The sequence below is a fragment of the Gymnoscopelus microlampas genome, assembly GCF_963454915.1.
Source record: "Gymnoscopelus microlampas genome assembly, chromosome: 12".
NCBI lineage: Eukaryota > Metazoa > Chordata > Actinopteri > Myctophiformes > Myctophidae > Gymnoscopelus > Gymnoscopelus microlampas.
In genome coordinates, this window is record NC_139949.1 from 51,343,205 (window position 1) to 51,355,005 (window position 11,801).

At 41.9% G+C, this 11,801-nt stretch overlaps 1 protein-coding gene across 1 annotated transcript in view; it reads left to right on the forward strand.

Moving 5' to 3' along the window:
- sptbn2 (spectrin, beta, non-erythrocytic 2) overlaps positions 1–11,494 on the forward strand; it is a 144,268-nt gene extending 132,774 nt beyond the window's left edge. Inside the window, exons 35-39 of the mRNA XM_084073222.1 lie at positions 909–984; positions 5,775–5,953; positions 7,231–7,404; positions 8,752–8,794; positions 10,001–11,494. Of these exons, the coding sequence (XP_083929348.1) occupies positions 909–984; positions 5,775–5,953; positions 7,231–7,404; positions 8,752–8,794; positions 10,001–10,252 (724 nt within the window). The 3' untranslated portion in view covers positions 10,253–11,494. The remainder of the gene's footprint in view (positions 1–908; positions 985–5,774; positions 5,954–7,230; positions 7,405–8,751; positions 8,795–10,000) is intronic.
- The last annotated feature ends 307 nt before the right edge of the window (positions 11,495–11,801 follow it).

The window sequence follows — 11,801 nt, forward strand, 5'->3', positions numbered from 1 at the left end:
TCTGGGGGGAACATTCGCCAAAAATAGCAGATCTACAAGCTCACAACGTTGCGACACGTTGTGAGCTTGTGGATCGGCTATTGTTGGCGTAGAGATTTGGTGTAGAAAAAGAACACACCAAGTACAGTGCAAGTACTAAGTATAGAGGGTCTAAGTGGTTAAACTGAAGTGATATTGATGAATTCCAGATATTATCAAAGTATCCTGTGCCACCCCTGGACTTGCATCACGGCACCCTAGGGTGCCAGGGCACCCACTTTGAGAAACCCTGTTATATACAACAAACGAGGAACGTCACAATCAGAGGCAGCTGTAGTAGTAGTGATTAACCATGCCGTCACACCCACCAGATCTACAGGCTCAGGCTGAGTAGGATTGTGCCATGCTGAGAGCTTATAGATCTGGGAAAGGAAAGAAAACGGGCAGTAAAGCCGACTGTAAATGAAAAAAAGAGAACAATTGTCCAATTAAAGGGGATTACAGGGTGGGGTGGCTATAAGGCCATCAGTATAGTTCATATTATATAGGCAATACATTACCATTAAAGCTAAATGGACATATGAAAAATTAAAGTAACTCCTCAATAAAAACACCTAGATAGTAGTAACAGTCAAAGGTTATGCTAAAAGGATAACACACAAAAAAAGCCTCAGGAGATTGTTGTTTCCATTCTGGTCCATTGTACTCAATTCATCAGTAAACATACAATACATACATGCATATCAGTAAAAGCTCCAGTAGCAGAAAAGGGTATATTTATAGGAAAAAGGAGAGAGACAGAGGATGCTAATACCAAGGTGGCTCCACCACGGTCATCACTCTCTCTCTCTCTCTCTCTCCCCCCTCCATATATGTCTGTCTGTCTGTCTGTGTGTCTCTCTCTCTCTCTCTCTGTCTCTCTCATTCAGAACCAGTCTGGACCAGACTACACTGAACCAGTCCGTATCAGTGAATGGCGTTCACAGTGACAACGACACATCACAGGTGAGACACATCTTGAAAGGATTCACATTTAATTAACAGCGGTGTCTTATTTCAGCCTCTCTTATCTCCCCTATTCAAACTGTGATTTATACCTAGTTGCCACTGCCCGTGAACAAGCACCGGAAATGTTTGTCTGCTTGTAGATCTATATAAGCCCTATAAACGTGTTGCACTGCGATGTGTTGAGGGCTTGTATATCTCGCTATTTCCGGTGTGTGACAATGGCACGCAACGCAACCACGTATAAACCACAGGCATTAAGCATGTTGTTCCCAGATGTGTGTCTCGTCGCGTCTCTTATTCTCTGTGTTTGCCGTGTCTGCTCCATGTTTCAAAACAGATCTCCAAGAAACTGTTTGATGTCTGAATGTACAGCTAAATATATTTCTTATAGACATTGATGGCATTTTGCAGCACTTTTGGCAGTACAGTAAGTCACTACTAGCAAACCAAAATCCATAGCAGCAATTATAGAGAAGTAAACTAATTGTACTTAAAGGTAGGGTAAGTGATTTGCTTTGGTTAAGATAAGTGTTAAATAGCTCTATATTCCGATAGTACTCATTGCTATAGAGTGTTTGTTCAGTAAAAGGAGTCTCCTTGTCTCTCCAGCTCTTTATTAAACAGAAAATGCATTTTCATTTCAGTTTCAGTTTCATTTCCAATTTTATCCAACCAGGACAGAGAACTCAATCAGGATACAGATTAAACAAGTGAAATTGGAAGTGATGACACTAAGAAATGAGCAGACAAAATTGGAACTGGAACACTATACAAATTAAGCTTAACAATGGGTACTTTCTCCTGATTGGCTGAGATTTTTTCAAATACATTGGAAAATGTATTTTTTGTTTATTAAAGAGCTGGAGAGACAGGGAGACATCTGTTACTGAAAACACTCTATAGCAATGATTACTATCAGAATATAGTATTTTAACCTTTTAACAAAATACTTTTTGTTTTAACCAAAAAATATCACTTACCGTACCTTTAAATGTAGCACACATTGACTACCGGTAAGTTGTTCTAAGAGTACACATGTGCATACTTTGTGTGTGTGGTCCTCTCTGGTCAGCCATGTGTTCCTGTGTGTCAACCTGTGGTCTCGTGGACCTACACGTCTCTCTGGATGAGAGCATACGTATATCTCTGCTGAATGCCTACATTGTAAACAATCTCTTGTTGCATTTCCTACCAGCTGTCGTTATCGCTATCGTTGTCAGCGGGAAAGAAACCCGAGCCTAAACGTGTGTGTAAGCCCAAGCACACCACGGAGCGTGTGAGTACTTGAAATTAAAAGAAAAAAAAACACGGTTCCTCCTCCCTCCTCCTCATGTCCTTTGCTCCTCCCATCACCGCTGTTTGCTCTGCTCCTGGTCAACCGCAGTGTCTCTCCTCTCTGAGAGGAGGAACGCTGCTCTCTCTCTGTCTCGCTCCATTGCTTTATTTGAAGCTGCATGCCGACTAACGCTGCAGTGTCATAAACGAGGCATGACGCACATCCACTCATATGTCGTCGTGTTGGCTCTTAATTGACCAGGACAGGAGTGACTGTGCCAGGACAGTGACCCCTTGTGGCTGTGGTGATACGTGTTAACTGGTTAACGCCAGCTTGTTGTCCTGAATTGTGTGTTGTTTTAGTCCTGTAGCCCCCCCCCCAACCCCACCCCCAGATGTTGTGTCCTCTTAGCTTGACTTGGGTGTGAAACAATTGATTATTGATTGATTAGTTGAGAAGAAAAGGAGTTCCACCGTGCCTCTGCCAGATGAAGGCAGGTCCGTTACGTCACAGGAGCGGGACACAACAGTAGATGAGACACTGTAACATGTCATGTGACTCTGAGGAAGATGTAGTACGTACATACGTACGCACATACATACGTACGTACGTGAGTCACACCTTTCATTAATAAAAGAGACTTAAATGTCCGAGCTGCTCCAGTGTCTTCTCATCTATTGATTGATTAGTGCAGTAAGTGTAGAAAATGTTCCCAGAGCCTCTGCCTGAAAAATAAAAGTCTAATATCTTCCCGGGCTAATGAGTGATTCCCTCTTAGGCTAGTGGTTAAGATGTTTGCTTTTGTGTTCCTACCCCCAAACGGGAGGCCTTGGGTTCGGGCTTGTGTTACACACCACCTTAAGGATTATTTTCACAATTGATTGATATGTGTCCAGATTAACCACATGAACCCTAGCGTCCACATGCTGCTATGCTGGAGACGCCAGGGTTCTGCTGTTGTCGGCGGCGGAGATATTTGGTGTAGAGGGAAAAAAGGAGTGTGCCTAGGATAGAAAGACCTGGAAGAGCCTTCTGCTGCTGTCGTATGATTAGGTATCTTCTGAAGCACTTCCCTTTGTCTGTGACTGTGCTGTTTTAGATGAGAGTTTAGACTGATGTATACTTGGTTTGTGGGCCGGTGTCTCGGACTGATAACTGCTGATCTACAAGCTCACAACACGTCACACATGTGTGACACGTTGTGAGCTTGTAGATCGGAGTGCGATCAAGTATAAATCATGGCGTATCTGTATGAGTCTCGTACTAGCACCTCTCTATGTGGCTGTGGGGATGAAAATCTGTTCAAAGTCTAATTGTGTGTGTGTGTGTGTGTGTGTGTGTGTGTGTGTGTGTGTGTGTGTGTGTGTGTGTGTGTGTGTGTGTGTGTGTGTGTGTGTGCGTGTCTTTGTGTGTTTCTGTGTGTGTGTCTCTTCATTTTGCTCCATACACTGCTCACCCTGACTATATGCTGCGCTACCAAGTTCTTAAAAAAAGCATTTATCCATAAGGTTTGTTTGTTTTCTTGTCTGTTGTCTTTGATAATCTATATTAAGTGGTGTAAAAGTAGCAAAAGTAAAAGCACTCATTATGCATTGAGTTCCATTTCACACCATTTATCAGACCTTTTCAAACTTTGTCAAAAGCTTTGGTCAAGTAAAAGTGTAGTAGTTGAGTAAATGTTCTTACAGTAGGTAGTAGTTACTACGTCTGTGTTGTGTGGTTCTAATGCAGTGTGGTTGTGATGGTGGAACCATTAGAAACACACTGTGTGGTTCTAATGCAGTGTGGTTGTGATGGTGGAACCATTAGAAACAGACTGTGTGGTTCTAATGCAGTGTGGTTGTGATGGTGGAACCATTAGAAACACACTGTGTGGTTCTAATGCAGTGTTGCTGTCTTGGTGGAACCATTAGAAACACACTGTTGTTCTAGTTCTAATACAGTGTGCTTGTTGTGATGATGGAACCATTAGAAGCAGACTGTAATCCTACATGGTTTCATGTATCGTACAGATGCTGTCACTGCAAAGCGATCATCATAGCTTCTCATCCATGGTTCTGAATGGTTCTCATCTAGGTTCTGAATGGTTCTCATCTATGGTTCTGAATGTTTCTCATCTATGGTTCTGAATGGTTCTCATCTAGGTTCTGAATGGCTGCTTTGGCTCCTCTGTCCACTAGGAATGTGTCTTCTTGCCATCGATGGCTTCATTTATTTATTTTATTGTGAACTGACGTTAACTCGCAGCTATAAACTTTCTGTAATAACAGAAAACTGAAAAGACACTAGCATAGAGCTCTGAGGGACTCCGGTCAACCATATAGGGTTTAAGTGGTTAAAGACATGTATTAAACCATAGCTGAATGGTTAGAGACTAGGTCAGCCTGGGAAATGGAAGGTCCCTGGTTCAACCTCCAGGCCCCCGGCTATGTGTCGGAAGTGTCCATGAGCAAAACACTTTCTATGGATTAGTCACCCCATGGAGACACAAATTCATGGATATTTTTTTTGTTTTTGTTGCATTCCAATTGTTGCAATTATTGTCTTGGGAATGCAACAAAAACAAAAAAAATACCATCTGAGCGGCCATAGGCTGGGTGAAGCTAAAACTGAATTTCCTTTCCCAAATATTGCAAGTTTTAGTGAAAGAATGCTATAATTGTAAACAGGGTTTCATGGCTGCGTTGGACACGAGAGCCACATGTCCCACTTCCTCCTAGCATACGATATCTACAGTACGTACTTCACTTCCCCCTAGCGTCCGTTTAGGAAAGATACAGAGATAAAGGCACCTAGTGGACACTGAGGGGTGATTTATATTCACAGTAATTGCGCGCCAGTGTTTGCGCGCCAAAAATAGCCAAATCTACAAGATCGGGCGGCTATTTTCGGAGCGCAACACCGGCCCACGACCGTGTATAAATCAGGCTTGGCGCTTTACTGCTTGTACCAGTTTGACGATTAACCCGCATCTGTGTAAGCACTTAAACCATTATTTTATACTTGGGGCGATTCAAACATAGCAGATATACAAGCTCATGAGCTATTTTAGCTTGTAGATCTGCCATTTTTGATAAAAAATAAATGGCAAATCTTTGAATTATGTATCATTTGTAACTCAAATCTGTGCTTCACAATGGAACAACATTTTTTAGATGAGGGGTCAGCCACCAAATACATATCATTTTGGGTGGTCCTTGACATGAAAAAGTTTGAGAACCACTGATTTGTAGACATTTGTAGAATCCCCCAGAAGCAAAGATTTGAGTTAAAAATGTTTGCTTAAAAATATATATATATTCAAAGATTAGCACAAATGTTCACAATGTTTCAAAAATAGCAGATCTACAAGCTCATAGCGAGTTTGTAGATCTGCTATATTTGAATAGCCAAATAAATCATAAAATGACACAGATCCTGGTCTTAATGCAATAAGAGGTTTTCTATATGTCCTGATCATGCTTTGTATCCCCCCCTCCCTCCCTCCCCTCCTCCCCCCGCTAACCCCCAGGGCTCCGAGTCGGAGTCGGTCAACGGACCGGGCCGGGACAGCGGCATCGCCTCCTCTCGCCTGGACCCGTCCGCTACGCTACCCAGCCGGGGCGGAGCCGACTCCGATCCGGACATGTTGGAGGGAATGCTCTGTCGGAAGCACGAGATGGAGTCCCACAGCAAAAAGGCAGCTACCAGGTGAGCAAAACACAACGCTGAATAACAGGGATGTAAATTGCTGCATATTTATATCTGTTCATTTAAGTTTTGTTCCGTTTTCATGAGATTCAACACAAATTTCAGTTTTAGGTCGACACATTTCAGTTCCTTCCCTTGTAGTAGTAGGCTGACATCCAAGTATGAAAAACAGGTGAACTTAAAGGAGAATTTCGGACTAGCCTTTTTCTTACGTTTATATGATATTATTATTATATCCTAGGACGAGTGGTACAGTAGAAAAATGTCATAACTCCATCCCGAGATCGCGTATTTTTATTGCAATATATATATTTTTTGTTTTATCTGACGTTCATATTGACAGAAACCCAGCCACAGTGTTTTGGCCGCCGTAGTGTTCACAAGCTGACTAGGATGAGATCACGGGTGAAATCTCGTCTTGTGAGACTTCCGGAGGCGCGCAGTTAACACAAACACTGTGGCTATGTCAATATGAACGTCAGATATCAAAAGAATATATATGCATCTATATATATAAAATTGTGGTAGAAATACGCCATCTAGCGGCTCAAGAGCCTTCATCAGGGTCCAATCCCTGTTTGGCTTCAAAAGCCTAGAAGCCAATCAGAAATGTAATTTGGGTTGGTGAAAGGGCCTACTCTGTGTGGAGTTTGCATGTTCTCCCCGTGTCTCCTAGGGTAGTTAATACCCTCACAAAAACATGTAGTAATCCTGGTCACTATACTGCCTCCCCCTGGTCAGCCGGGGCGCCTGATGGAGGAGAAGGGAACTGGTTGGAATAACGTGTTCCTTCCACGCGCTATGTCCAACCAGGGAAACTCCCCCCTGTCAGGTGATAAGAAGCGGCCTGCTTGCTCCTCATGCATTGAAGGAGGCATGAGCTTCAGCTTGGGCTCTCCCTAGGCTGGCAGAGGGTAGGTAGTGCCCAGGATTACATAGGCAATTGGCACTGGGTGAAAAAATTATAAAAAAAAAAAAAAAGAAATGTAATTTGTATTCATAATGTTCCAGTGCTCCAACGGCAAAAACGCAATTAAATCCTTAATTAAAATTGTGTGACAATTAATTGTCATGTAAAATGTGTAATAATCATTGCCTGGACGGCTGGCATAGCGGTCCGGGCACTTGGCTGCCTGACAGCGCGTCGCGGGTTCGAATCCCGATCCCATCGACCTTTGCTGAGTGTCACTCCCTGTATACTAAAAACAAACCCCCCCCCCCCCCCCCCCCCCCAAAAAAATATGACAAATATATCCTCTCCCCCCTCTCCCCTACAGGTCCTGGCAGAACGTGTACTGCGTGCTCAGAAAAGGAAGCATGGGTTTCTACAAGGACAACAAGAGCGCCAGCAACGGCATCCCGTACCACGGAGAGGTGCCCATCAGCCTGGACGAGGCCGTCTGCGAGGTGGCCAACGACTACAAGAAGAGGAAACACGTCTTCAAGCTCAGGTAGAGAGAGAGAGAGAGAGAAAGAGGTTAAATAGATATTTCACTTTCAAACATGTTTGGGGTCATTTTAAAGTCTACTCAGGCTTTTCTGAGTGATGTTTTTCAATAGCTTTTTTCGTTTTTTTTGGTGGGAAAATAAATAAATTAAATAAAATGAATGAAAAAAAGTAATTGAAAGTAACACGTGTCTCCTCACACATTAGAAGGACAATATCAGTCACCAGAACCACAGACTGGTGTTTTCAATGGATCTATCATGGTTACAATGGAGTTTGAAGTTACAATGGGGCGGGTCCGATAAAATGAATATCAAATATCTAAATACTGAATCAAGCAACTGTCTAGGGTGCACACAAAAGCCTGAAAGTGAAATATCCCTTTAAAGTAGAGCTTTTTCCTCATTTGATACAACACTGTGTATGATGATGATGATGATGATGATTCAATTACATTTTTAATAAAGTATCAAATCACAACAAGTTGTCTCAAGACACTTTACATGTAGAGAAGAGACCTGACAGTCCCACCCTGAGCAAGCAATTTTGTGACAGTGGCAACAAAAAACTCCCCCTTTACTGGAAGAAACATCAGGCAGACCCTTGGCTCTAGGGTGGCGGCCTTCTGCCTCGACAATGTGGGGGGAAAAAAGAGAGACAGAGGAGAGACAGAGAGATACAAGTAGTAACAATAAAAATAGTAGCAAATATAATAGTGTAAGATAGTATATGATAATATAATATTACAGTACAACAATAATGTGTATGCAGTATATAATGGTATAGTATCAGAATGTTAAGATAATATACAGTATAGTGTAGTGGTATAGTGTAGTGTAGTAGAATCCACGGTCGTGCTCCATGGAGAGGCCCGGTCCGCAGTCACAGTCTTGAGCCACAGCTGGGGGTCCGTAGTGACAGTCCATGGAACTGCGACGTGGGAGACAAAAGAAACTCTGGGGAGCGAGTCCCCGGGTGTAGAATTAGTGGCAGGCCTTAATAGAGCGTGAATCCGTACAGGGTTAATTACGATTGTACCAATGGGACACAAACCCACACAACCAAAAGGGAGGACGAGAAGAGAGGACGGGAGGAGAGAGGAGAAAGGGGGGAAGGTGGGGAGGGAGAGGGGAGAGAGGATGACTATAGGGTGACTGAGTCTATACACTTCAGCTATAGGCTTTATCATAGAGAAAGGTTTTTAATCTAGTCTTAAATATACGGAGTGTGTCTGCTTCACGGACTGAGACTGGGAGAAGGTTCCACAGCTGAGGTGCCTGAAACGTAATGATGATGATGTGTATTATTTTTTTACACTGACCCGCTTATTGTTCCATCTCTGTGTCTGCAGGCTAGGAGACGGTAAAGAGTACCTATTCCAAGCCAAGGACGAGGTGAGTTATGACAATAGTTTAATAAATAACTCATTTCTTTTCCAGGTGTAATCATTAGAGAGATTACCAGCTGGGTTGTATTGTGGGGGTATGCGTATGCCTTTTTCTCTGTCATTAACATGGTTCTGAGGGTCATGGGGGAAAAAAAGGAATTTCCAGTCATTACAATTTTGTAGGTTTTAATAAAGTCATAGAAAATCAACTGTGCAGCAAAAGATTATCATGAATGAAATCAAATATATAAAAACAGTAAGTTGACGGTGCAACCAACCATCAGAGGACCACATCATATCTGTGGTGGTAAAATAAATAGCCAGTCTACAAGCTCACAAGATTGTACATTTTAAAATGATACAAAGGTTCAAATGTAACTTAGTTGTTAAATGTAATGTAGCATGTTATTTCGACAGATGGCAGGTTCATTTGTTGACCTGGCATCCTATAGTTTGTATAGTTTCAGTGTACATAATAACTGTTTTGATATTCTAATGGTTAGACTGATGCTAGGTTCTTGGTTTACCTGTGATCTTAGATTACTGAGGCACTACACTGTCTCTATACATGTGATGTATTACCTTGTGTTTACCTTGCTTACTGTAAATCACTTTGGATTAAGGGTGTTAACCCATCAAGACCGGGAACGCATCTGTCATTTTAGATTTTAACAACTTTAACCATTATCTAATACTTTGGCTATTCAAAAATATTATAAATATATAATATAAATATTTGTTTTATATTATGACAATTTGTGCAAATCTTTGAATATAACATTTTTAACTCAAATCTTTGCTTCTGGGGGATTCTACAAATGTCTTCTAAATCCTAACAGTTTTTTGAAAAAACTTATGTTGCTATAATATCAGTGGCTCTCAAACTTTTTTATGTGAAGGACCCCCAAAATGACATGTATTTGGCCGCGGACCGCCATCTCAGAAGCAAAGATTTGAGTTACAAATGTTCCTTTGAAAATATATATATATTCAAAGATTTGCACAAATTTGCACGCATTTTCCAAAAAAATCAAAAATGCCAGATCTACAAGCTTATGAGCTTGTAGATCTGCTATTTTTTGAATAGCCAAAGTATAAAATAGTGGTTACACACATGTGTTCCCGGTTTTAATGGGCCAAATGCCTAACTTGCAAATGGTACAAGCAACTAGCCATAGAACTAACGAGTTTGATCCCGTGTGGTTAATTAAAGGTGGAGATGAGCTCGTGGATCCGCTCCATCGGTATCTCCATCCCGGGAGGAGAAGGAGGACGAGGAGGAGGAGGAGGAGGCGCGCCCGACTCCCCCCTGGGTCCTAAGGCCCTGAGTCGAGCCATGACCATGCCCCCCATGTCGCCCACCTCGCCCGGGGAGGCCGGGGCAGGAGGGGTCACCATGCGCAACAAAGAGGGCAAAGATAAGGACCGCGAGAAGAGGTTCAGCTTCTTTGGCAAGAAGAAATAAAAAATAAATCCCCCCCCTCCCCCCCCCGTTTATTAGTTTAAAGAAGAAAAGAAAGAAAGAAAGAAGGAAAACGGGGGGGAAAAATAACCATCGGGTGAAAAACTATTATTCGTCAAAAATTCCAACAAACTGAAAGGCGGCAGAAAGGAAGGTACTCTCGTCATATTCTCCACATCGCTCACACCACTGGTCCTAAAGGAGTTTGTCAACAGCCTAGACCTTTATTTTTATTTACTTTTCTCTCTCTCTCTCTCTCTCTCTCTCTCTCTCTTTCTTTCTCTCTCTCTCTCTCTCTCTCTCTCTCTCTCTCTCTCTCTCTCCCTTTCGTCTGTCGTTTAATTTCCTCTCCACCCTTTCTCCTTCACCTCACACTCGGCTGCAAAAATCCGACAAATGAAAACAAAACAAAAAGAAGCCAAACCTCCTCCTGAAGCTCTAAACATACAAGTAGCTGCGATGTTTTTTAAAAAAGCCGAAGAGGAAAAAAGGGAGCGTGTTTTAACGGGAGTGTGTGTGTGTGTGTGTGTGTGTGGGTGGTTGGTTCTATAGCGTTATAACTTAGGACGATGAAGAGGCACGAGCCCCTCTCTTTCTACCTGCTTGATACCTTTTCCACTTCAAAATGTTTTTGTTTTTATTTACTCTTCAATGAGTCGATTTACACTTCATTTATACCTGGTTTGCGCGGCGGCGACGCGCACCGGACATAACCGATCTACAAGCTCGCAGTGTGAGCTTGTAGATCGTCTTGTTTTTCGGGGGCGCGACACCATCGCGCAGCCGAGTATAAGTGGGTGCTTTAGCCATGTTGTTTTGATGCTGTGTCACTAATAATGACAACAAAAAAAAAACGTTGAATGATTTAAAGCGTCCTTTTCGCATTTTATCTATTTTTCTTCCTCGGGGAAAAGGACCACATGGATTTATTTTTGTTTTTGTTTTGGTATTGATGTTATTAACCCTACAAGATATTATTGCTGTTATTATAATTATTATTATTATTATTATCATCATTATTATTTATCTTTTATCTATTGCAGGTTTGAGAAAACGATATGAGTAGATATAAATCTCCGTTCATGGAAAATGTTTTAATTGAACTAGTGGACACTGTTGGGCTTTGCCTCTGTATTGTTTCCATTTTTGTTTGTTTGTTTGTTGTTGATTTTTTTTCAGGATTGAACAGTTTATTGGGGTGTTTTTGGAGGAAGAAAAAAAAAAACAATAAAATGTTGAACACGTTTTCTTTTTAGCGGTGTGCAGTAAGTGATCACAAATTTCACCATCGGGAGAAAATTATCTATTTAAAGTTTCTTTTTTTAAATGTTATCTCTTTAATTTTGCCTGTATTTCATGATTTATTTCCGAGTGATCTGTTTCTGCTTGATATTTTGACTTTCCTTATTTCTGTATAAAAAGCAGAGGAGATTAGTTTTCTAGTGTGTGTGTGTGCGTGCGCGAGTGAGTGAGTGAGTGTGTGTGTGTGTGTGTGTGTGTGTGTGTGTGTGTGTGTGTGTGAGTTGTGGTGCTGTGGATTTTTTGCACGTTT